The sequence below is a fragment of the Sceloporus occidentalis genome, unplaced genomic scaffold, assembly GCF_023333645.1.
Source record: "Sceloporus occidentalis isolate IW3139 unplaced genomic scaffold, rSceOcc1.0.p SCAF_6, whole genome shotgun sequence".
NCBI lineage: Eukaryota > Metazoa > Chordata > Lepidosauria > Squamata > Phrynosomatidae > Sceloporus > Sceloporus occidentalis.
Genome location: NW_028316986.1, coordinates 59,321,327 through 59,347,823, shown reverse-complemented (window position 1 = coordinate 59,347,823; position 26,497 = coordinate 59,321,327). Strand labels below are relative to the sequence as shown.

The 26,497-nt window shown below is 41.2% G+C and overlaps 1 protein-coding gene across 1 annotated transcript; it reads left to right on the top strand.

The window, feature by feature from the left end:
* The first annotated feature begins 3,366 nt into the window (after positions 1–3,366).
* LOC149310805 (saccharopine dehydrogenase-like oxidoreductase) lies at positions 3,367–25,599 on the top strand. Its single transcript, XM_089529792.1, has 12 exons — positions 3,367–3,675; positions 10,245–10,357; positions 12,651–12,731; positions 13,763–13,892; positions 14,824–14,873; positions 15,817–15,947; positions 16,576–16,693; positions 18,813–18,932; positions 19,014–19,070; positions 22,341–22,449; positions 23,802–23,883; positions 24,717–25,599. Exons 1-12 carry the CDS (start codon positions 3,501–3,503, stop codon positions 24,820–24,822), a joined length of 1,272 nt encoding a protein of 423 aa, XP_089385918.1. The 5' UTR covers positions 3,367–3,500; the 3' UTR covers positions 24,823–25,599.
* The last annotated feature ends 898 nt before the right edge of the window (positions 25,600–26,497 follow it).

Here is a 26,497-nt window from a genome sequence, read left to right as displayed (position 1 = left end):
ATTTTTAATTCTTCTCTGTCATGTATCCCCCAGATCCAGGCCACAGCTAAAATATGTAGATTCATTTTATACAATATTGCCAAAATCTGACCATTTCTCTCTGCCTCTACTGCCAAGATTCTGGTCCATGCCCTAGTGGTAACGCGACTTGATTTCTGTAATCTCTTTCTGGCAGGGCTTCCTCTTTCTCACCTCCGTCCTTTATTTTTTGTCCAGAATTCAGCTGCATGCATTATTACATCTGTCCATTGCTTAGACCATATCTCTCCTTTGTTGTCATCCCTTCACTACCCCCCCTCCCTTTCCGTATTCAGTATAAACTTCTGCTATTGACTTTTAAAGCCCTACATGGGCTGGCCCCTCCTTATTTATCAGACTTTCTTTCTCCTCACTTTCCCACTTGAGCCCTCCATTCTGGTAGTCAAGGTCTGCTGTCTCAGCCTAGGATTTTCACTGCCCCATACTGGCTTCATCCCTTTTCACTTGCTGTCTTTTACTCCTGGAACCTCCTTCCCCCACGAAAACGGCTCATCCCTTCTTTAACCAGTTTCAAAACTGAGTTGAAGACCATCCTGTTCAGGGAAGTGTTCCCAGGCATTGTGTGATTGTTATTTGATGTTTTTAATTTGTCACCTGCCTTATTTTACTGAACCCTTTCCTGTATTATTATGTATTATTTTATATGTACTATGCTATTATTTCGTAGAATGTACGCCATGGACAGGTTTATTTTTGTCTATTTTACTGATTGTATGTACAGCACTGTATAAATCTATAGCACTATAATAATAATAATAATAATAATAATAATAATAATGGTACAGATGGCCTGAATTTGCTAGATCAGAGCATGGTTGTAGATGATAGGGGTTTTTGGATGTCTCGCATTTATGGGACCAACTTGATAATAAAGCCTGGTAGAGCTTTTTAATAGGGCCTTTTCCCTCTACATTTTTATAGCTATGATCAACCAGGCAGTTCTGGGAAATGCTTGTGAAATGAGCATACTCCTAATAGCAAGAGCATTAAAAAGATGCTCTCAATTAATTGGTGGATTGGGATGAAGGCTGACTGGTGATGCAGAGTGTGGTGGCTGCCAAAAGTGGGCAAGGAAGGCATGTTATTGCTGTTATGACTTGCCATCAAGTCAGGGTGACCAGATGTCCTAGTTGTAATGGAGGACAAGGCATTGCAAAATGGAGGACAGTCAAGAAAAATGTAGGGCATTGACAGAAAAAAAATTCAAAACACAAATATAAATTCATACTTCTTAGTCATGCTCAAAAGGGAGGAAATTTAAGAATTCCTCCTGGACAGAAAGTTGAGATGGAGCACATGTTGTCCTGGAAAAGGAGGACATCTGGTCATCCTGCATCACGTTGGCTTCAACTTTGTGGTAGCATTATGAATGAGAGTCCTCCAAGAGAGCCCTGGGTTGCTGCCACACTGAAGAATTTAATGCAGTTTTGGGTAGTGTACCACAGAAGCTTACTTGAGTCACTGGGCTGCCTCTACACTGCAGAATTAATGCAGTTCAACACTGCTTTAACTGCCATGGCTCTGTCCTATGGAATCCTGGGATTTGTAGTTTGCTGTGGCACTAGATCTCTCTGACAGAGAAGGCTAAATGTCTCACAAAACTACAAACCCCAGAATTCCATAACATGGAGCCATGGCAGTTAAAGGGGTGTCAAACTGCATTAATTCTGCAGTGTAGATGCAGCCCGTTCATCAAAAACCACACTCAGGTCTGACAAACTCCTGCTACCAACCAAGCAGGCTCCAACAAACAGAGTAAACAGATCCCAGGATTAGGAAGAACTTCTTTTATTGTTAGAGCTGTTCAACAATAGAATAGATTGTCTCAGAGGATGATGTACTGTCATTCTTTGGAGGGCTTTAAACAAGGTGACCAGATGGCCTAACTGCAAAACAGGATGAGGCACCATAAAATGGAGGCCATTCCAGAAAAATGGAGGACATGAGCAAACAAAAGCACAAAACACTCATAGAAATATAAACTCATGCTTCTTAGTCATGCTCAAAATGGAGGACATGTTAGAATTCTTCCAAAAGAGGAGGTGGAAGATTGGACAGAAGGTTGAAATGTAGGACGCGTCCTGGAAAAGATGGACATCTGGTCACCCTGGCTTTAAATAAAGATCAGATGGGCGTCTTTTGGGAGTGCTTTGGTTGTGTCTTAATTGTGTATTCCTGCATGGCAGGGGGTTGGACAAGATTATCATTGTGGTCCCTTCCATGTCAAGGATTCTGTGGTTCTCTGCCCCTCTGCTGAAATAGCAAAGCCAGAATTGGGACCATTTTTCTTTAAAGCCCTTCATTTTGAACATGACTAAGAAGCATGAATATATATTTCTATGTGTGTTCTGAGCTTTTATTTGATCAGGTCCTCCATTTCTCTTTGATGTCCCCATTCTGATCGTGACTAAGCAGCATGAATTTATCATTTCTATGCATGTTTTGAGCTTTGTATTTGGCCAGGTCCTCCATTTTTCCTGAAAGCCTTCCATTTTGAACATGAGTAAGAAGCATGAATTTATATTTCTGTGTGTTTTCAGCTTTTATTTGACCGGGTCCTCCATTTTTCTTGAACGCACTCCATTTTGAACATGACTAAGAAGCGTGAATTTACATTGAGTGTTTTTAGCTTTTATTTGGTCAGGTCTACCATCTTTTCTTGAATGCCCTTCATTTTGAACACGCAGAAGGTGCTTACATCACCATGTGAGCTTTTGTTTGGAGGTGCTCCATTTTTCTCAAAACACCCTCCATTTTGAGCATAACTAAAGAAGCCTGAATTTATATTTCTGAGTGTTTCGAGCTTTATATTTAGTCAGGTCCTCAATATTATTTTTCCTTTTTTTGGCCTGTCCTTTGTTAGGACTAGAGATGTCAAGGCGGGGGGGGGGGGGTTCAGGAAAAAAACCCTACATTTTTGTATTAGTTTATTTTTTATTTTCCCCCCATGAATCATGCTAAAATAAAACATTCCATAATCGATTTTCTTCCCTTTTTTAATTCAAAAAAGTTTTTATTTATTTATTTGCTTCACATTTTTAATTTTTAGTTAGGACATCCGGGTCATTCTGCCAGAGGCAAAGAAGGCGATAGACGACGACGACGAAGAGGCCTTCCTTGAGGGAAACAAACAACAAACAAAACGGCCAATAAGCGTTTTGTTGGCTTTTTTTCCCCCTGAGGTAAACGCTTTCCAACGGCAGAACGCCCACGTGACCTCGAACTCGCCCGAGGGCTGGCGCGAGGCGGACCCTAGGCCACGCCCCTATCACTGTCTCGCCCGCCCGCGCGCAACAGAGAGAGAGAGAGAGAGAGAGAGACTGAGAGGCCCCGCCCCCTTCCATTCGCCGTTGAGCCTCGCGCGCGCCTCTGTGGCGCAGCATCAGTTGCAGCGGCGCTCGCCTTCCAGGAGGAGAGTGAAGGAGGCAGAGGAGGAGGAGGGAGATCTTTGGGAGGTTGCCATGGCGACGAGGCGTCCCTTCGAGATGGTGGTCTTCGGGGCCTCGGGCTTCACCGGGCAGTACGTGGTGGAGGAGGTGGCCCGGGTGGCCGCCCAGGAGGAGATACGCTGGGCAGTGGCTGGCAGGAGCAGCGAGAAGCTGCAGGCCGTGCTGGAAAAGGCGGCAGCCAAGCTGGGTGAGATTGAGAAGGAGGAGGAAGGAAGAAAGAAGAGAAGACTCTCTGGCTGCGTCTGCATGGGGGAAATAACCCGGTTTCGTACCGCTTTAGCGGCCATGGCTCCAGGCTGTGGGACTCTGCGAAGTGTAGCGTTTGTGAGACGTTTAGCCTTCTCTGGATGCATCCACATTGAAGACATAACCCGGTTTGGCAGCGCTTTAAGTCTGTCTGACTCTTTGCTATGGAATTCTGGGAGTTGGAGTTTGTTGTGGGGCCCAGAGCGGAGCTCCCAGAATTCCATAGCCTCGAGCCAGACAAAGACTTAAAGCGCTGCCAAACCGGGTTATTTTCTCCAGTGTGGATGCAGCCTTTGTCAGAGAGAGCTCTGGTGTTGCCACAATACACTACAGTGTACAATACACTGTTGGAAAGCCCTGCTCTGCTTAGTTGGGTCCTCCTCTGCTTGGGCTGCCCCTGTGTCTGTCAGGGCCTTGTCAGGAGCTGCATCGCAGACATGTTGTCCTGAAGATGCTTCCAGTTCCCTCTCTCGGGCGGGGAAGGGAGTCTGACAAGATGGTGGTTGCCGGCTGGCGTAGGGCAACCCTGTCCCAGCATGGCTTGCCAGGAGGGCCTGCCTTTGCCTTCTTCCTCTGAGGCTGAGAGTGGCTTGCATTTAAACAAGAGGCTGGTTGGCCATCTGTCAGGGAGTAATGTGATTGAGAGTTCCTGCATGGCAGAATGGGGTTGGACCGGATCAGGGCCCTTGGGTTCTCTTCCAACACTGATTTATTTACAGCATTGATACCCTGCCCTTCAGCCCTAAAGTCTCTCAGAGCAGCTTACAGTTATTATTATTATTATTATTATTATTATTTGTAATTAGACGGTTCCCTGGCCTCAGGCTTACAATCGCAAAAGACAGGGCACAGAAGGAGAAGGGAAGGGTGGTGGTGGGGAAGGGGATCAAGTCCAGAGGTTCTTCTCGCCCTCTCAGGCCTGGACCAGCGCAGATGGACTGGAGGGAGGGCTAAATTTAAATGAACTAAATTTAAACTGAAATCAACCTGCATTTGCAGGCTGTTTTTCGGATGACATTCAGGGTTAGCCCAAACAGAAAGTTGAAAAAAAACCCACATTTGCCGGATGTTTTTCAGACGATGTTTGCATAAAAGAGAAATAATGCAAAAGAATAACCCAAATGCAAAGTTGTCCAAACCAGCTCTTTTTTACTATCGCTGATTCCAAAAGTACAAAGGAGTTTTCCGTTCGGATTATTTTCCTGTCAGTTGTCTTTCACGCCAACTCATCTGACAAACAACACTCGGATTTTAAAATCCTGTTTCTGCATGGGATTTTACCAATCTGCCCGCTGCATGATAAGCTGTAATGATTATGTGAAGTCACCCATTTGGGTTCTGTGGCTGAACGAGGATTTGAACCTTGGCCGAAGGATCCTAGAATTTAAAGAGAGACCCCAATGGCCATCCAGTCCAACCCCCTGCCATGCAGGAACTCTGAATCAAAACACCCCCCACCCACCCAATAGATCGCCATCCAGCCTCTGTTTAAAGACCCCACAAAAAGCCCTGCATTCTTCAGAGTCGTAGTCTGGTGCTCTAACCACTAGACCACATTGGCTCTCTGTCATAGGTTGCTGTGAGCAAAAACCATTGTTCACAGTGTAAACCTGTGAGCTAAACCCCAGTAGCTTTTGGTTAAAATCAAGATTAGCTCAATCAGCTCGGAAGATCCATGCAGTCCAGCATCTTGTTTCTACTTGTAAGAGGCCTGCAAGCAATGAACCTGGAGGTTCACGTAACATGAATGCATATTACAAAGCTGCCTTACACCAAAATGCAGATGGAGACTTGATTTGGTGCCTCGAGGAAGCTGGCAGACATTGAACTTTGAAATGACAGTGTGTTGCAACTCTGATTACACTGCTTTTCCTTATAAACTGGGAAAAGAGAGAACCTGCTGTTGCAGTTTGGTAATACAGTACAGTATAATCCTTTTCATTGGGGCATAACAGTACAGGTTGGCTCTCCAAAGGTATTTTGGCATGGAACTGCCATGGGGGGGGGGGGGGGTTGGATTGGATGGCCCTTGTGGTCTCTTCCAACTCTATGATTCTATGAGCATAAAGGATTGTGGGAGCTGCAGTCCAAAATGCCTGATGAGCCAAAGGTTCCCCTACATTGCAGTTGCTGTTTTGTGTGGAAGTCATCGGTAGTTGCATAGGGAGTTGGGCCCAATAAACATGGATTTGGCCATGAAAGGGGTGAGTGTGGAACTCAGGCCTGCCTACTTCTTATCTGAGGCCATTGACACTGCAGTATAGCCCGGATTTCAAACTGGTTTACAAGTGAGTAGTTCCCACTGGTGCCAGTTTTTACACACCCAGATCAGGGTTGTACACATCTGATTCGGGGGAAAGCCCCCTCAGTAAGGGTTTTCTGAAAGCAGGTTTTTCCCCATTTCTTTTCAGAAAACCCGGTTCTTCCTGGGTGCCGGCAAATGTGAACTTGTCCCTGGTCATGATCAGGTCAAGTTCAGGGGGAGGGATAAATGTGAGAGGGTGGGCAGTGGGTGGAACATGCCTCCCTTCTAGCACCGGTCACTTTGCAAGGGGCATTGTTTTGAGGGGGTAATTTATTTTGTGACAGATTATGCAAATGCTTGTGCTACATTTAGAATGAATACTTCTGCTACATTGTTTCCCTTTCAGCAGAAGAATGTGTGAATGCTTGTGTTGCATTTCCTTTTCGCTTGCTCTCCCAACCCCTCCCCCCACATGCTCCAGGGAGGGAATGGTGGCTGTCTGGGGGCTCCTGAACCCATCAGCTCCCTCTCCAGGCCCCTGGCTCCAATCCGCCCTTGGAAGCCTCACCGGAGGGGAGCCTTACCAGAGTGCTCTTGTGCCCTCTTCTGCCTCCTCCTCTCGCTGAGAGAGTATGACTTGTTCAGAGAGTGTGGCTTACCCAGGGTGTGCTTTGAGCCCACGCGGTGGCACTGTTTCCACCTCCCCCTCCTCCTCTTCATCCCCCTTCTTCTCCTGCCAGCTCTCTTCCTTACCTGGGCCTACGGCCTCCTTGCTCCAGCCCCGTTTCAGCTCCAGGACAAGAAGGAAGGTGGGGGGAAGGGAAGGAAAGAGGAAGGAGAGGAGTTAGGAAGAGACCCCTGGAGGACCTTCCTGACTCCTCTCCCTCCCTCCCTGCTGCCTTCTTTCTCCTCCTGAAATTGAAGTGGGGCTAGAGCAAGGAGACCCCAGACCCGAAGGGAGCCAGCAAGGGAAGGAGGAGGAGAGGGAAATGAAGTACCCAGGCAAGGAAGAGAACCAGCAGGGGAAGGAGGAGAGGGAAATAGAGGCTCAGGTAAGGAAAAGAAGTAGCAGGGGAAGGAGGAGGAGGAGGGAAACGGAGTGCCGCCATGCCAGTTCAAGGCACACTCTCTCAGCCGGAGGGAGGAGGGGGAGGCAGAGGTGGTCCCAGGAGTGCTCTGGCCAGGCTCCCGGCAATCACATCCGCATTGACCCTGACCCTGGGATGCCACATTTTGCTGGGATGTCGCCAGGCCTGGTGTTTTTTTTTAAAAAAAAATTGACACATTGACAGAATATGTGAACATTCCCACTAGATTTTTTTAAAAAAAAGAGGGGGAAGCATCCATGCCCTTGACAAATGGCTGCAGCAGATACATGACACATCGTCATTGGCTACAGTGGAAGTGAATATGCAAATCGTTTGATTGACAATAGGGAGGCTCCATCCTAATTCACTACTTTTGTCAAATGTGAACATCAGCTGGGTAAATTGCACCGGGGAGGTCCGATCGAGGTAAAGGTAGTGGGAACTTCTTTCTGGAGGGATTTGGTTTGGGGATTACTGGATCTGCTCAGATCTACCCAGGGCAAAGGGGCTAGTGGGAATGGGGCCTCTGTAAAGCTGTTTGGTGTCCATATTTATGAGCACCAAGAGCTTAAGACATTCCCTCACCTCCTTTGGCATGGCCATAGTTATAAACATCTTGCCAATAGCCTGCATTCTTACATGATTATATAGAACAGGTGGTGTTAGAATCATAGAATTGGAAGAGACCGCAAGGGCCATCCCGTCCAACCCCCTGCCATGCAGGAAATCCAGATCAAAGCATCCCCGACAGATGGCCATCCAGCCTCCGTTTGAAGACCTCCAAGGCGGGAGACTCCACTACACTCCGAGGAAGTGTGTTCCACTGTCGAACAGCCCTTACTGTCAGGAAATTCCTCCTAATGTTGAGGTGGAATCTCTTTTCCTGCAGCTTGCATCCATTGCTCTGGGTCCTAGTCTCTGGAGCAGCAGAAAACAAGCTTGCTCCCTCCTCAATATGACATGCTTTGAAATATTTAAACAGAGCTATCATATCACCTCTTAACCTTCTTTTCTCCAGGCTAAACATACCCAGCTCCCTAAGGCATTCCTCATAGGGCATGGTTTCCAGACCTTTCACCATTTTAGTCGCCCTCCTTTGGACACATGGCTCCAGTTTCTCAATGTCCTTTTTGAATTGTGGAGCCCAGAACTGGACACAATATTCCAGGTGGGGCCTGACCAGAGCAGAATATAGTGGCACTATTACTTCCCTTGATCTAGACACTATACTTCTATTGATGCAGCCTAAAATCGCATTGGCCTTGTTAGCTGCCGCATCGCACTGTTGACTCATGTTCAACTTGTGGTCTACTTGGACTCCTAGATCCCTTTCACATGTTGTCTCCTTAAGCCAGGTGTCCCCCATCCTATATCTGTGCATTTCATTTTTTCGCCCTAAGTGCAGTACCTTACATTTCTCCCTGTTGAAGTTCATTCTGTTAGCTGTGGCCCAGCTTTCTAGTCTATTCAGGTCATTTTGAATTTTGATCCTGTCCTCTGGAGTATTAGCTATTCCTCCTAATTTGGTGTCATCTGCAAATTTGATAAGTATTCCCCCAATTTTTTCCTCCAAGTCATTGATAAAGATGTTGAGCAGTACTGGGCCCAGGACAGAGCCCTGTGGGACTCCACTGGTCACTTCTCTCCAGGATGAAAAGGTGCCATTGTTGAGCACCGTTTGGGTTCGTCCGGTCAACCAGTTACAAATCCACTTAACAGTTGCCTTGTCTAGCCTGCATTTTACAAGCTTGTTTGCAAGAATGTCATGGGGAACTTTGTCAAAGGCCTTACTGAAATCAAGATATACTGTATCCACAGCATTCCCTTCATCTACCAAGCTGGTAATTTTATCAGGTCATTGTTGCATACAACCCAATCCTCAGAAACATCTTAGCTTCAGTTGTGTGCATGAGCCCACTAAAAAAAACACCACTCAACAAAGGCAGTGAGGAGCCGATAACATGCAACAAAATTTGGATGTCATAAAAGGCCAGCAAATTGTTTGCTGGTGCTTATTAATTTTTTGCTTCATTTGCCCACATTGCTTGGCTTTTATCTGGGTGCTATGTACCTTGACTGAGGCTTTAAATCCCATGGCTCAATGCCATGGAATTCTGGGGTGTGTAATTCTATGAGATATTTAGACTGATCTGGTGTCACAACAAACTACAAATCCCAGGATTCCATAGAATGGAATGGAACCATGACAGTTAAAGTGGTGTAAAGCTGCATTAATTCTGCAGTGTGGGAGCAGATGTAGTTGAGTGGGAGCACCATATGTTCCTGTGAATCAGGCCGCAAGATATCTTGAGGTGGTTCTTCTTTATGGTTGTGTGAACAGCATAAACTGCCCTGTAAGTGAGTTTGAACTTTATCTCCCAGAAGCCTCAGCCATGTTGGCCAATATTTCTAGGAGCTGACGTCCAAAATCCCTTAAAGAGCAGTCTGGGGACCACTGGTTTAGGTTATTCCGGTTGTTGTGATCTTTCAGCTGTTAATTGTGCTTTTTCGGATGCTAATTTTGTTACTTTGTTCTGATTTGTATATACTGCATGTTGTTATTTAGGATAACAGTTTTCTTCAATACAGCTGATCACCAGCATTTTTTAAGTTTCACAAATATTGCCCTGAAATATTATGATTACTTTAAATCACCTTAACAATTTTTTGTTTGCATCTGTAAAATTTTTGTTGGGATTTGCTGGACATCCCCAGGCCTTATACTTAATGCGTTAAAACTTGTCTTAGTTCTCACGTTATGGGCATAAACTGTCTTGCAAAAGAAAGAAAAATGGTGATTAGATGGCTTGGATTTTTTAAAATGTACATGAGGTCAGAAAGTACTATTTACTCTGAATTTCTAAATCAGAATTGAGCACATACAATGATCAGTATTTGATTCTTCCTTGTATGCCTGCTTTGCTTTGATTCTGTTTAAAAGTGCTGTGTAACTTTTAGAATTTTCTCTGGTCATCTTTGTAGGAAAAGGATATTAACAGGATGTAAACAATTTACTAGCAGTAGTAATTAAATTAAGGAATTTAGAATTGGCCTTGGTTTGCTTATCTTTCTCATTTAATAACAAAATAATGGTGATGGAGTGGGAAGAATATATTGGGGAAATCATTATATAATTTCAGTTTTTTTAAAAATGACATTTCATTTTTCACTTTCCAGGGAAAACAGAACTGAAGTCAGAGGTTGCTATAATACTATGTGATGTCAGTGATCCATCCTCTCTTGCTAATATGGCTAAACAAACAGCTATTGTTCTCAACTGTGTAGGCCCAGTAAGTATTTTCCTCTGTTAAAAAAGATAAGAGGTTTTATGTTGCAGCAACCTTTTTAGAAATCAAATCGCCATAGAATGTCACAAGATAAAACTTCTATGTTTATTTTTTGCTTTAACTTTGGAAATGGAAACTTTTTAAAAAATTAAACCAATAAGTTTCCTGAGTGGGGATATTATTGGGACAGTCCTGCTATTTAACAGACTAAAGAACAGACTTTATAAGGAACAAATTTTATAAGGTTAACCTTTTAACATAATGATTCTGTAATGGTGGTATGATTTGAAAAAGAACTGTGCGATGGTTAGTATTAGAGACAACATTGTTAATTGATACTAGCATTGGACATTTGAAGTAGTTTCCTATGTCAACAAGGTCAGTCAGAATGCATAGCTCCATGATAGTGGATAAAGCAAGACTTGGCCAGTTTCTGTCATTGAACCATTAACATTAGTACAGCCCTATTTAGCAGTTAATTATTTTAATCTGATAATTTTTATATTAGACTATAATATTTAGATAGTTTAATTTGGGGAGAGTCATTACATGTATTACCAAGTTGACTTCAACCTACAGCAACCCTATGAATGAGATACCCTGTTACTAACTGAATGACCTCAGGTGTTACAGCCTGTTAAAGGCTGTGGCTTCTTTGGTTGAGTCAATCCACCTGTAATATAGTCCTCTTCTTTTTCTGTTACCTTCAATTGTACCAAGCATTATTATCTTTTCCAAAATGTCTTGTCATTTCATGATATGCCCAAATTACAGTTTAGTCGTTTTGGTTTCTGTGAGAGTTCAGTCTAATCAAGAACTGTCACAGAGAGGATTGGGCAGGTCTGTTCTCTGCTGTTCCAGAGAGTAGAACCAGATCTAATGATCTGAAGTTACAGTAGGGTGGGTTTCGATTGAACATTAGAAGGAGCTTTTTGACAGTAAGAGCGGTTTGGCAATGGAGCCAACTGCTTAGAGAGGTGGTGGGGTCCCCTTCCCTGAATGTCTTCCAAAATAGGTTGGACAACTACTTGCTGGGGATACTTCACCTGGAATTCCTGCACTGATCAGGGGGTTGGATTCAGTGGCCCATGAGGCCTCCTCCAACTCTGTGATTCTATTATTTGATTTTTTAAAAATAAAATCTCTATTTTTATTGATGGCAAGGTGTAGAAAATCTTTAAGATTTTTTTTATCTTTGTCATCCCCTTCAGAGTTATGTATATCTTATGTGGTCATTATTTTTATCTTCTTAATATTCAGCTGTAATCTTCTTTTGTACTTTCCTCTTTGACTTTCCTCAGTAATTGTTCCAAGTCTTTTCTATTTTTTGCTAGTAGTATATTGTTATCTACATATCTTAGGCCCTGTATAGACAGGCCATTTCGTTCATGGGGCGGCGCAGACGTGACATCTTGGCACCACTGAAGGGCGCCTGTGGCGCCCTTTCTGTGGCACCAGAAGGAGCTCTATTTTGGAGCTCCTTCCTGGGTTTGTGTCGCTGGCGCAGCCTTTACATGGCTGCACCCGCAACACAAAGGAGAAAGGGGCCAAGAAGCCCCTTTCTCTTGTTCCCCGCCATTGTCAGGATGTCCTTGGGGTTTGAAGCTGCTCTGAAATATAGCCTGCAGCACCTGGTATTTGCTATCAGTCTCCATCCAAGTACTAACCAGAGTTGGCTCTGCCTAGCTTCCAGGATTAGATAGGATCTGCTTCCTTTAGGGTATTTAGGCAGGCCTTGCATATATTACTTTAGAGAAACTACTTCCTGTGTGAGGAGAGGTTGCAATAAATGCCCCTTTAAAATGGAGGCAGGCATACCCTTTAAAAAATTCTTCAAAATTGTTTCTTTCACGTACAAATTCCATTAATTGATTAAGACTCAGTTAATCAAGATATTTTTAAAATCTGGCTATAGCCTTATTATTATTCATTATTAAATGCCTATATTATTCCCCATATTTAACTATATCTCAAAAATGATTAAAAATACAGCTGTCCCTTTGTGTCCTTGGGGGATCCGTTCCAGTCCCACCCAGCCCCGCGGATAACAAAAAACATGGGATGTCAAGTCCAGTTGTTTTGTATGGTGGTGCAACATGCATGCGGCCACTGGCGCAGCCATATGCACATGCCTCTGTTAAAAACAACTGTGCTTGCTGTCTGCAGAAGCTCAGATCTGCAGATGGGAAGCTCGTGGATAAAAAGAGCCCACTGTTCAAGCAAAAGTGAATAGCTGGCTGAATTTACTGAGACAGCCTTGCATAATATAAGTAATGACTTTTATTCATTCTTATAGTACAGGTTTTACGGAGAACCTGTGGTGAAAGCTTGTGTGGAGAATGGTACAAGCTGCGTTGATATTAGTGGAGAACCCCAGGTATGTGGAACTGAGAAAACATGTAATACTTTGTGTGGTAATAATGTTTTTGTTACATTGTTATGAGAATATTTCCCCAAATATTAGTACTTGCTCATCTGACTATAATACAGGAGTAATATTTATTTTCAAATGTTAAGCTTGGTAATGCTACCATTCTGGGGATGTGGTGGCTTAGCAGTTAAGACACTGACTGTGATGACCACAAGGTCGGCAGGTCATCAGTTAGAGACTCAAGCACCACATGACGGAGTGAACTCCAATCATAAGTCCCAACTTGTGCCAATTTAGCAGTTCGAAAGCATTTAAAAGTGCAAGCAGATAAATAGGTAGCATTTGGTGGGAAGGTAACAGCATTCTCTGAAACTATGCTGGCCACATGACCATGGAGTCATCTTTGACAATGCTGGCTCCTTCAGCTTAATAACAAAGATGAACATCGCCCCCTACAGTCGGATACGATTATTAGACAATCACATGAAAGGGAAAACATTTATTTTTACATTTAACACTACCATAGAATGATACTGTTTAAATTCATCTTGGCTGGTTACAGGCTGCTCCTTGCTCAAGAGCTGCACACTCAACATTATCAGCCCCATTATTCCTCCAACATGCACTTTTTTAGGGATTCTTTTGGGGATAGACTTAAAAAGAAGGATATGGTAAAAGAATGGCTAAAAGTTGGAGAATTAATTAATTAATTGTTTTATCTTCCACCTTATGCAAAAGCTGAGAGTGGGTGTTAGCAGTGGCAGCATAAGCCATTGGCCCATGCACGCACACACATCCCACACACAGTGTGTGTTACACCATTCTAGAAATCAATGTTGGATTTTCATTACTGAGCATTGTTATAGCCAGGTTACATATGAATTTTAGACAAATAATAACCTTTCATACCACTGCAAGGTGGATAGTGTGCCAATGAAAGTGGTGATAGCAATAACAGCTTTGAAAATTATTGTCTTGACCATCAAAACAGAATAGTTTCTATTTTTCAATACAGCATCATCACATTTCTCTTTCAGTTTCTGGAAGGAATGTATTTGAACTACAATGACAAAGCTGAAGAAAAAGGAGTATATATTGTTGGAAGCTGTGGTTTTGATTCTATTCCAGCAGATATGGGGGTATTATTTACCAGAAACAATTTGAAAGGTTACCATTTTGCTTATTTACTATTTTGATAACTGAAATGGAAAATGCATTATTTATGGCATGTTGTGGCACATTTATGGATCTCAGGAGCATAGCCTTTGTCGTCCAAAATAGCCAACATGTTGTGGAAACAGTTTAGAATGAATTGGAGCCTTATGATGCTGATGTTTCAGCACAGCCAGTACAGTGGCTTTGCTTCTTGTCTTCCTATCTGCTACTGCTTGGTGGAATGATTATAGGCAGTTAAGGAAATCAAGGGGTGTGAGGAACCAGGTCAACTGAGCTAATAGAGTGAGTGGCTGTGCTTCCTATTGCTCTGCTGCCTAATGGAATTGTGGATACAAAATGGCAGGAGAGGAAAGAGCCCAATGAAGCTGGTCTTCCAGGAAGACTGACAGAATGGCCCAGTTTCTCACATTTTTACTGGAAGCATAAATCACAGAATTTTAATTGGTTTTAAACTTAGCAGTTGTATTTTTCATGTTCCATTTGTCCTAAAAACTGTGTACATCAAGCAGTCCTTCCAGTAAGACAAAACACAAAGCTTCTTTTCATCCACATGAGGGAGCAAGGGTGAGAAAATGTGATCTGTAGGCTGAATATAGTCTCCAGGTGTCCCAGAGCAGTCCCACATGCCCTCAATGTGGGCTTTTTCAATGTTGAAAAGTCCTCCCAGCACCCTGTCAAAAGAAAATGACAGTTTTCCTGGGGTGGGGGGTGGGGATTATCCTGTTTTAATTTTGGGGAAGCTTTACAGAAAAAGCCTTACTTGGTCTAAGACAAGCCCAGAAGCCCTGAAGTTACAGCCTTCTGTTGTGAAAACCTTTCCATGCCAGGGTGATGCCATTTATCTATCAACCTGACAGTCTGAATGTCAACATCTGTTTACTTCCTTATGACCAGAGATAATAATACATTCTCTTTCTTAAAGGTACCTTAACAGCACTGGAAAGTTTCCTGACTATTAATTTTGGCCCAGAGGTTAGTTGGTGCTCTTTTGTTAAGCTTGGAATAGCCACTTATTCTGTATACCAAAGGAATGAATGATGTGGCTCTTCAGATTTTGGAACTGTAACTTCTAGCACATCTCACCATTGGTGATGGAGGCAAGGGCTTGTGGGAGTTGCACTGTGAAAACATCTGGAGGGCCACACAATTCCCACCGCTTACATATACAATGAAATCAGTAAACACTGAGAAGATGCTTGAGATCTTTTATTTAAATGAAGAGTTGGCTCTTTTGGCAGACTGTGGAGCTGTCATTCAGCAGAACATCATGCATGTTCTTTTATGGCTTTTGGAATGTCAGAGAACATATATTCCAACCTAGGTTTGTGACAGCCTTCTGAGTGTGTGTGTAACATTTGTTAAGGATATGAGATAAATGCAGGAAGCAGCAGTGCTAATCTTTACATAAATGGAATAGCTGATAATATTTTATTACACTGTCAGTGGAAAAACAAATGCAATATTAACATTCCTAGAATATCAGGATATATCCTAGAGCAGAAACAGGTTTAGTCCTGCCCATACAAAAAGTTGCAGTGGAGTTAAAACACCACTTGCATCCCAGTACTTCATACTGTATAGAGGTGACAGTTGATTCATAGAGACATCAATTTGACATAACTATTATAGATGTATCCACTCAAATGTATACTGCTATAAGAGCGAACACTTTTTTTCTTGGGCAGGAAAGATTAAGTGAGTATATGGTTGAGCCCAGAAGCTGATACATAGCTTTCAGATGTATTCTAGTTTAATTTCTGAATCAGATTCAGTTTGTGTGATTGCAATTCACTATCATAGCTAGTGTTGTACATGTGTTGAAATTATTTAAATGTACATTAATGTTATAAATTACCATGATAATAATAATAATAATAATAATAATAATAATAATAATAATAATATGTTAATATAGGGTTCCTGTATTCATGATGGTACCTGGAAATCAGCAATATATGGTCTTTCTGACCAAGAAAATCTCAAGAAACTTCGACGGCAAATAGGACATAAACCCATTCCAGTGATTGGGGCAAAACTTAAGAGAAGGTATAAAATTTTTATGTATATTTTGGTGCCCAATGCTGTGGCTGTCTAGATGTTGTTGGACTGCAACCTACCTCTGTCCTACGACCTTAGTCACTGGTGAGAGATAATGGGAACTGCAGTTGAGAGACAATATCTGGAGGGCCACAAGTTCTCGATACCTCTTTTAGAGCCTTTTTATTTTCTGACATTTGCTTACTACAAAATGATTTTCTTGACTGAATGGAAGGTTAGGGAATTTGTACATGCCTTCAATTTTCTGAAAGGAAACATCCTGATAGAATTTATGTTTACAAAGATTCCTTTGTCTAGGGGCCTGAACATACAGGCCAAAATAAAGCTGCTTCGGGTCACTTTGGAAGTATGCTATTTAAATGATGCATGTGTCCTAAGAGGACGGAAGCCATGCCAAAGCCACACTCCAGTCCTAAGGACTGGAACACACCTTTGGCGCAGCTTCTGGCCTCTTAAGATGTGTGTCTCATTTAAACAACATACCTCCAAAATGACCCGAAGCAGCTTTATTTTGGCCTGTCTGTTCAGGCCCTAAAAGATTATTTTGTTCTTGATAAAGGTCTTGGCTCAAATACACTTTGCTGAGTTTTAATTTTTTTGGCTTCTCTTCTTGCAGAGGTGCAGTGTTTTATTGTAATGAACTTCAACAGTATTCCATTCCATTCATGGGAGCAGATGTCGCTGTGGTAAAACGAACTCAGCGCTATTTGCACACACATCTGCAGGAAACACCAGTAAGTTTACTTAATCATTCTTAAAATAATTTTGTTCAGTTTTAACAAAGGAATGCACATTTATTGTTTTTAAAGGTAAAAATTTTGCTAATGAACAACAGCGGCAACCACCATGTTAATTCTTTTAAATATATTTATGTGGAATCCAGAAGTGAAGTATTCCTAATGGGAAAGGCCTTTTAGATACCTTTAGACAGGATGACTCAGTAGGCAACTTTAGGTGCAAGCAGAGCTCACTCTTCAACTACAGGCTTCTAATGCAAACATTTTTAAAAGGGTCAAGAAATTAACAGATGCATAAAAAGAAAATGTAGTTTGACCAACTTTTCATGGGTGCTCAGTTGCACAGAATCCTTCTGGAGACTGAAGCAACAAAGGAGGTTCTTCAAGGCAAATAGAGAAAGAAAAACCTCATGCCCCTCATTACACATTTTGGAATGAAGGTTGGGTGGGGTGGGGTAAATGTCCAATCTGAAGACAGTAATACCTGGTCTGAGCATTGCTGAGCTGGGTACATTAGTACTGGCTATTTGTCAGAAATGAGTCAAAGTGGTGCAAATTGTGATGGATCTTTTCTTGGGCTCCCATCCGTAGGATTAATTTAAGAGGAAAATGCTCTCTTTGTTCATGGTAGACAAAGGTTTCAGAGGTAGAGGGCTGGGGCTGCATTCTACCATCTCTGTTTTCAGTGAAATCACTGAACTGACTGTGTGTGTATCACTTAGGCTGCAACTCTATATACCTTTATTTGGGAGAAAGTTCCACTGGAGTCACCTGCATAGGACTGCAGTGTACCATGCATCCGCTCCATATGTGGGTACACTATACACGGCTTTCAGCTTATGCTGAAGCCACGTGATGGAAACAGCAATGGCGTGCGCACCACACTGTGCCATGTGCACAAGCCCCATTGTTTTCAATAGGGCTTGAGCACACACGGCATTTCCCTTACGCCAGGGTGGGTTGGTTCCAGAATGGATCCCCGCATAAGGGAAGTACTGACTGTATGAATCTTCCAGATCTTAGTTTATGCACTTCTGGGAAGTTTTTAAAAAATGTCCCCCCACCATTCATGGGAGTGTTTGTATAGCTCTGTTTAATGAACAAAATCAAATGTGTTACATAGCAGCAAGGCTGTTAGCACTACTCCTGCAACAATGCCATCACATTTTTAAAATTCTCAAACTTAAATGAACTTTATTTTAATAACAATAACAAATGGAGCCCTGGTGGCTCAGTGGTTAAATGCCAGTACTGCAGCCACAAGGTGGCTCCAGGGTTGACTGAGCCTTCCATCCTTTCATGGGTTGGTAAAATGAGTATCCAGCTTGTTGGGGGCAATTGGATTACAGATTGTGAACTGCTTAGAGAGTTCTGATTGATAAGAACTAACTAATTAATAAGCAGTATAGAAAAGTAAATTCTATTGCTATATGTTGCTGTTGTTTCCATTTTGAGCATTCTTCACTTCATGTTCTATAACACGCTTCTCTATTTTTTAAGCAACAAATTACTATTACCTAGCACAATGATACACTGATGTTAATGCTGGATTGATGCTATTGTAAGTATGGTAGTAAAAGGAAAATGTATTTTCTTTAGCCTTCAGAGTTGTTTGTAAATCTCAGTGAATGATCACTTTTCAGGTTTGTACACTAAAATCCATGAGTAAATCTTGGAAATGAGACCAGATTTATGGTTTTGGTGTTAGTGAACAAAGCGCATAGCAACTTAGGATCTCAGTGTCTCTGTGTGTGCCTTCCCCCTTATCAACTTGCTAAGTCTCTGAGGTTTTCAGAGAAGGCATTCCTGGTGGTCTCTTTGGAGACCGCATGAAGGAGAATTAAGTGCAGTTTTCATGTATCAGCTCTCACTCTGTTGACTCACTGTCAGCTGATGATTTGCTTCCAACATCAGAGAGCACTTCTAGATAAGAGTTTCACTAAATTCCAAGCCACTTCTTTACTGATGTCACTTATTTATAATTTAAGTATTTTTTCCTTACTATTTTGATACTTTGTACTTTTTGGAAAGCTTTCAAAAATATGAGAATGCTTTGCAAATAAAATATATAGTTAACTGTAGTTGTTTACTGATATTAACCCTCCGTTCTGTTCAGGTACAGTATGCTGCTTATGCCACCGTGGGTGGTATTGGATCTGTCATTAAGCTGATGTTTGCTGGCCTTCTGTTTTTAATGCTTGTGAAGTTCAACTTTGGAAGAAAGCTCCTGATAAAAGTAGGTATGGTTTTAAATATTTCTCGGTTTGATAGCCTTGAAATTCCTACTTGAAATTAATGAGGACCTTCTTATTTTCAGTATCCTGAATTTTTTTCTGGAGGATATTTTACAAAAGAAGGGCCAACAGAAAAACAGGTAATCACTACCTTTGTTCTTATTTGATGATAATATTTTTGACAGGATTTTGTACACATTAGTAGTTGGAACAGCACTCAAAGGAGTGCCCTTGCACCTGTCCAATAAATTTAGCTGTATTCAGATGTCCTTGTGCTTCTGAATACTCCTCTTCTGCTTTTAATGTTGCTGTTTTGCCCTCAGGAAATGAAGCCATTGTTTATATTCCACGTGAGGTACTGATTCATTGTGACCTGTACATTAATTTCTTAATTACAACCATGAAAATTCCTTACTCCTGTGTGTGGAGGCTATTTTAAGCTTTGAAAATGAAGGGGAGGTATCTTGGGGAATGAATAAATTAAAACAGTGATGTTCTGAATGGAAGTACTGGGATACTGTTAATAGTAAAAGGATAAATCTAGCAGACTTGTTTATCTTTGTGCAGCATGTAGCTGGCAAATATACTCAGGTTTGCTACATGGAGGCAAAAGCCTAAATCTAGAAGATGGGTAATCCAGGAAGAACATTATACTTGGTGCAGTATGGAGCCAACTGAAATGTGTCCCCAAGCTTGCAATACAACACAGTGTATGTTTGTAGATGTAGAATTATGCATTCAATCTTCTGTACACTTGCTGGAAAAATTACTTGTTGCAAGACAGATTTGACTCCATTCTGTTTAGAGCAAATATTTGTTATCACTGCATGGTATGCAGTTTATCACTGATAAGTGTTTCTTCAATCTGTGTTTTGAAAAAGAACCTTTAAAAGAACCTTTAATATTTTTAACCTTATGAAGGCTAAGTGAAAACAACCCAAAGGGTAATTTCGATGCTCAAGTACATTGTTTTAGATAAAAATAAAGTAAGATTTCAGTCTATGTTGTTTTATGTAGCAAATTCTAGTCCATTTTTACATTTACCTCATTTTGGTGTTGGTAGGTTTCTTTCCTACGTTTCTATATTGTCCTTTTTCCTGTTGAGATTCCTATGTATGAGAAACAGCATAAGTCCAAAACACACTGCAGAAATACCGTATATACTTGATTATAAGTCGACCTCATATTTAAATTGAGGGCAGGAGCCAAAATTCTGAATTTCGATATGACCCGTGGATAACTTAGGGGCATGTAACAAAGGATCTAAAGGAGGAAGCAAAGGAAAACAATGCCAAAGAACTTAAAATTCTAGCAGGCATACCCGTAACTGTATGTGCTCATACTAGAAGCTGGATGGATGAGAGAACAGGACAGATTATGCTCTTGCCTTTTACCAGGGAATGGTCCCTTTTTAAAATAAGAGTTACAGTATTTACATTGAACCGTGGATAAGTCGACCCACGTTTTGGGGTCAATTTTCTGACTATACATGACTTATACATGAATATATACAGTAATCCAGTTTGACTGATTTAACTGCCCTAGCTCAGTGTTAGGGAACCCTGGGAACTGTAGTTTATTATGGCACCAGAGCTCTTCCTGACAGAAGGCCAAGTGTCTCACAAAACTACAGTTCCCAGAATTCCCTAGCACTGAGCCAGGACAGTTTAAGTGGTCTCAAACTGGATTATTTTTGCAGTGTGTTTTGGACTATAGTTCTCTGCATGATGACTTAGACGTTCCACTGTGTTCAGTGGTGTTTACTCCTACAGATGTTAAACTTAGGTTGATTCTCCCTTACCTGAAGTGCTTGGGACCAGAAGTGTTTTGGATTTCAGGATTGGGTATTTGTTTTTGGATTTTAGAATATTTGCATACACATAATTTATTTTTTATTGTATTTATTAGAGTACTTATACCCCGCCCTTCAGCCCTAAAGTCTCTCAGAGCAGCTTACAATTATTATTTTTAATTAGATGGTTCCCTGCCCTCAGGCCTACAATCTAAAAAGACACAACACAAAAGGAGAAGGGAAATGGTCGTGGGGAAGGGCTATCTTAGACATGGGACCTGTCTAAACATGAAATTAGTTGGTGTTTTGTATACACCTTATACACATAAGACTGTAGGTAATTTTATACATAACATTTTAAATGGACTGGATGAAGAAAACAGATTAAAACTGAATCCAGACAAAACAGAGATGCTCACAGTAGTGGCCCCAAACCCAGGTATCGGGATACAACCTCCAGTCCTTGATGGGGTCACACTCCCCTCAAAGGACAGTGTTTGCAGTTTGGGAGTGCTCCTGGATCCGTCACTCCAGATGACGAATCAGGTAAATGCGACGTTCAGGAGTGCCTGTTATCAGCTTCGGCTCATACACCAGCTGCGACCTTTCCTGGACATCAGGGACCTTGCAACTGTAGTGCATGTGCTGGTAACCTCCCGTCTTGATTTCTGTAATGCACCCTACATGGGGCTACCCTCGTGCTTGAACTGGAAACTGCAATTAGTACAGAATATGGCAGCCAGATTGATCTCAGGGACAACTAGACGAGACCTTATAACACAGATTCCAAGATCATTTCACTGGCTGCCTATTAGTTTCCAGGCCCAGTACAAGGTGTTGGTTATCACCTTTAAAGCCCTAAATGGCTAGGGTCCAACCTATCTTCGGGACCGCCTCCTTCCATACAATCCATCCTGCACACTCAGGTCCTCTGGGAGGAATTTGCTGCAACCTATAAAAATTAGATTGTTGGCAACCTCCCAGAGGACCTTTTCGGCGACCACTCCCATAATATGGAATGGCCTGCTGGATGAGATCGGTCATATAACCATCTTAAACAGCTTCACAAAAGCTGTTAAGATGTATCTCTTCAAGCAGACCTTTCCAGAATAGATACCCGGCCACAAAAAAAAACTTCTAACTCATTGGATCCTGATTTTTGTTGTACTCATTGTTAATTCATTGTTACTTTGTTATGTATTAATTTAAGATATGTTTTATATTGTAAATTGTTTAATTGTATTTTAAGGGGGATAGTATAAGGGGACATCGCCCTGATTGCAATCTGCAGAGAGGAGGAATAAAATAAATTTTATTTATTTATTTATTTATTTATTTATTTATTAAATAATTTTATGGATGAAACAAACAGTTTGTGTACACTGAATACTATCTCAGTCATCCTTGTGGAAAATTTTGGATTTTGGAGTCCTTCAGAATTCTGGGTAAAGGATATGCAACCTGTACTATGTTTGAAAAACAGGAGTAACTGAGGATGTGAGGGTTTTTTTTAATGAAAGGGCTATTTTGCATACTGGTAGTGGGATATAACTTTATGTACATGGTTTTGTGGCTGAGAAGGCTAATGCTGTTTACTTTCTCTATTTTGAAATTGCAGATGGAAGGATCATCCTTCGAAATGACGTTTTTTGGTGAGGGATACAGCTCAGGCAAAGATCCACAAGGCAAACCAGATGTTAAAATATGCACTCAAGTGAAGGGACCAGGTAGGCCAACCATACTGTAGCAAATTTAATCATGTGTATTTCAATAATTACCATATTTATTGCAAAATGTGATTGTTATGAAAACAGGCACCAAAGTGACAGCCCCATTTGGTAATCAGTTGCTTCTCTTAGACATCAGCCTGTGGGAAGGCAAATATACTTTAAAAATATGTTAACAGGATTTCATAATTGTGCATGACTTCACACAAGAGATATAGTATTTCATAGAAACATTTTTCTTATCTCAGGAAAATTGAGCTTCACTTCACTCAGAATCATCAAATAATTCCAGTTCTAAAACCTTTATGCTTGAACAAGGTTTCACACAAAGGAAATGTCAGATTGGCCCAAAACACAGACCAAAAAATGTGGCTTTTGGCAACTTCACAACCAGAAGCTGCTCTGAGGCCCCCCAAATTGGCTAAAAGCCAGCAAGAAAAGGAGTAGCAAAAAACCACTATTTGCTGGCAGCCCGTTTAGGACTGCAGCAGTGTCCAGCTTTGGGACCACAGCATCTGGTCGCCACAGTCCCTGGCTGATGGGGGCTAGAGCTGCCAGAAGCCGCTCCAAGCTGCCAGCCTGCTTCGCCCCATTTTCTCCCAAGCAAGCTATTCATCAGTTTCCATTCAAGGTATTGTACTGTGTTAAATTAAACAGGAAACTGATAGGAAAAGAGGGGGCCTGTCTTCCAAAGCACGTTAAAGAATTTCTGGATTGAGCCTTTGACGTATCAGCTTATTGCAAATGCTCCGATGTGCTCTATTTCTCATGCTAAAGTTACCCAAAGTGTTTTGGAAATATACACATTTTTGCACAATTGAAACATACTACTAGCTGGGGTTTTTTTGGGGGGGGGAAATAATCTCATTACATACATACATATTAAAGAAAGTAACACAGATGTACAGGCTAGAATCTAAACATACATAAGCATAACTCCACTACACTCAAGGATTAGGTGACTGTCCATGTATCATGTCTCAGAGTTGTAGTCATGAAGGGGCAAAATGTGGACACTATCTCCTCAGATTAGAATTCTTCCTCAACCAATGAAAGTTTCCTTTATCCTTAAAAATTCTAAAAACTTAACATTTACAGTGTTTGCATCCCCTTGGTAACTGCCCCTTTTCTTTGGATGCCTAAACTGTGTTTCTGAATGCTGAAGCTTTAAGTTATTGCTTTAAGTTCTAGAAATTTGGGGACTGAAAGAAAATTTTATTTGGGGTGGCAGAATTCTTATGGGGGGACAATGCCTTCATCCCTCTCAGTGCCTACACCTCTGCCAACCTGTTACTGTAAATTTTAAATTGCTTAAACTGTTTTGTTGTTGTTTGGTTCACTTGTCTTTGCAGAGGCTGGCTATGTTGCTACACCTATAGCAATGGTTCAGGCAGGTGTGGCACTTCTGAAGGACAAGAGTTCTCTTCCTAAAAAGTAAGTCTTAATTTTATTGGTGTGAAATATCTGCTATGCTTTCTTTTCTTTTTCTTTCTTTTTTAATCTATAGATCAGGGCTATCTTTTCAACAGCATAAAAATTAGCTCCAAAGACATAATTAGTTAAACAAATTCTCCTTTTCCTAGTCAGCAGAAGACTAGAAATATACCACCACAGAGGGTTAGAGTGGAATATTTCTCATAATTGTCTGAGTGACATAACATTATTGAAATGCTGCAGGTTATGCAGCATGTATTCAGAACAGTTTGGCAGCAGCTCTTTCCTCTCTCCCACTTTACAAATCAACACTGAACACTTTCTGAGCCATTTGTATAGATCACTGGTAGTTTACTAAAATAAACATTAGAGAATACATTTAATAATATGATTGATCTTAACCTGTTACTGCTGACCTCTTGTCAGAAGACATACTACTTTTTCAAACAAAGTTCATTTGCGAGAGAAAGTAAACTTTTGGACTTCACTAGATTCTTCAATTTTATACTAGAGCTTTCACATCAAGCTCAGTATTGTGTAGTATTTCAGGCTATAGTCTTGTATCTCTGGCAGTCCCATTGAATGCAGTGGCACTTAGTGCAATCCTACAAGTGTATTTAGAAATATCAGTGCCTTCAATTATGTAATTAAACTTTACCCCACTGTTCTTAAATTAATTTAAATAATAAATTTGTTTCTTTCTAACAGTTTATGGTATTTAGCATGTGTTGTGTTTTAATTAAGAGAAAAAAGGATCACTTTGTCCAGATTAATACTGGTAATGGACAAAGATTAACAGGGGTGCTAATAACAAACGTGTATTTGTTTTACAGAGGAGGTGTCTATTCTCCTGGGGCTGTGTTCTCAAAAACAAAACTTATTGACAGACTCAACAAGCATGGAATTGAATTCTCTGTTATTAGTAAGCCTGAAGCCTGAAAAAAATACTCTGAAGAGACAGCATGACCAGCAAATTTTTGATAGTACTTGTATACCAAAAGTAACAACAGAAATTAGGAAAGGTTGCTAAGTTTAATAAAGTACCTATGTTTTGAAATTTGTATTATGAATACGTGTTTCCTACTATTGTTAGAAATGAGAGAAAAAAGACTGAATTTTTACTATTGGAAATTTTAGCTGGACATTTCAACACAGCAGAAGTTAATCTAATGAACATATTACTGTATTAATTAGTAGTAGTAGAATCATTTTGCTAGTTAGAAAGGCTTGAAATTAAGAAGCTCTTCCAATATAATTCTCAGATGAAAGCGAGTTCTCACTATGGTAATCTGTAATCTATTCGGGTTTTTAATGTAGTTACTATAAATGTAGCACTTATTTTTGTTGGGAATTTGTAAGTTGTTGGTGATTCTGTTCTAAAATGTGTGCCTTAACTGACCAAATATCTGTTGATAGGAGAGGACAGTTTCTCAAATGAATAATATATAGCAGAAGGGTCTCTTGAAGAGTTCCTGTAATTTTGATTTAATTTTTGGAGTACTGTATTACATGACAGACAGGCCTCTGCCCAGCTATAGTTAGGCCAGTATTCTAGCCACTTTCCCTTTTACTGAGTGTTCCTTCACAGACAATTGAGCCTCTGTCTTACAGTTAAATAAAGCTACAGCCTACTCTTCAACTTAAAGTCCTATTGACCAGTGAGCCTTACCACTCATATTCAGATTGAGTCAATAAATTCTGTTGATCCCAAGGGAACCAATGTGTTGTGTTTAACTGAAGTCCCATAGGGCTTGTAAGGGAGAATGCTTATGCTTTTTTAAAAATAGTAGCTTTATAGCCTGAACACTTGTGGCAAATTAAGCATGAATGAGTTATCTGATACTCGTTTTCTGTTGAGGTGATCTCCTCAGGGAAAATAGGGTACTAATGAGTAAGGGGGGGGGGGGATGCTACTTCCTATTATTTTTCAATATAATAAAAGAAGGTTGCAAGTTCCTTTGGCTTTTGTGTAACTCATGTACACCACTATATTAAAGTTCTAATTAAAAAAAAAGAGAATCAATAATGATTTATTCTTGGTAAAGTAAGGCCCGGTACGCTTTGCAACAGCCTGGGGCCGATTTTAGGGCTCGGGAGAGCAGAGTGTCCGCATGCTCCCAAGCCCTACCACACTGTCTGGATGCCATCTTGGCAAGCACAACGATGACATGTCTTGTGCGCCACGTCCAAACGGCACAGCACACAAAGGACGTCACCGTGCCACTCCGGTGTGCTAATGGCGCCTTGGCAATAGTGGAGAAAGGAGCCGCGTTTTGTGGCTCTTCTTTTCAGGCGCATCGTTTCTGTGCCATTTGGTTGGCACAGCCACAATCCGGGGGAGAAAGGGGCAGCTTCTGACCGCCCCTTTCTTTCCATCTGTCAAGCCCCTAAGTTAAGTAATGGAAGATGGAATGCAACTGATATTAGCTGTACTTCTGTTTTTAAATTGTAAACTAGATTCTAAGGGCCCTGTATTTCATGCCAAAAGTAAATAACCAGTTTTCCTTTCCAGCTACTCAGGCATCCCTATCACCTTCAGAATTATGGTGTGGTATCGGTAAGCATACATGAGGCTATTAAGTAAAGGGGCAGAGAGTTTGGATCCAATCTGAAT

Coding starts and splice junctions, on each gene's coding strand:
- LOC149310805 (XM_089529792.1), top strand. CDS start 3,501: ATGGCGACGAGGCGTCCCTTCGAGATGGTGGTCTTCGGGGCCTCGGGC. Junction 12,732..13,762: donor ATATTAGTGGAGAACCCCAG/GTATGTGGAACT, acceptor TTTCTCTTTCAG/TTTCTGGAAGGAATGTATTT. Junction 13,893..14,823: donor TACCAGAAACAATTTGAAAG/GTTACCATTTTG, acceptor TCTTTCTTAAAG/GTACCTTAACAGCACTGGAA.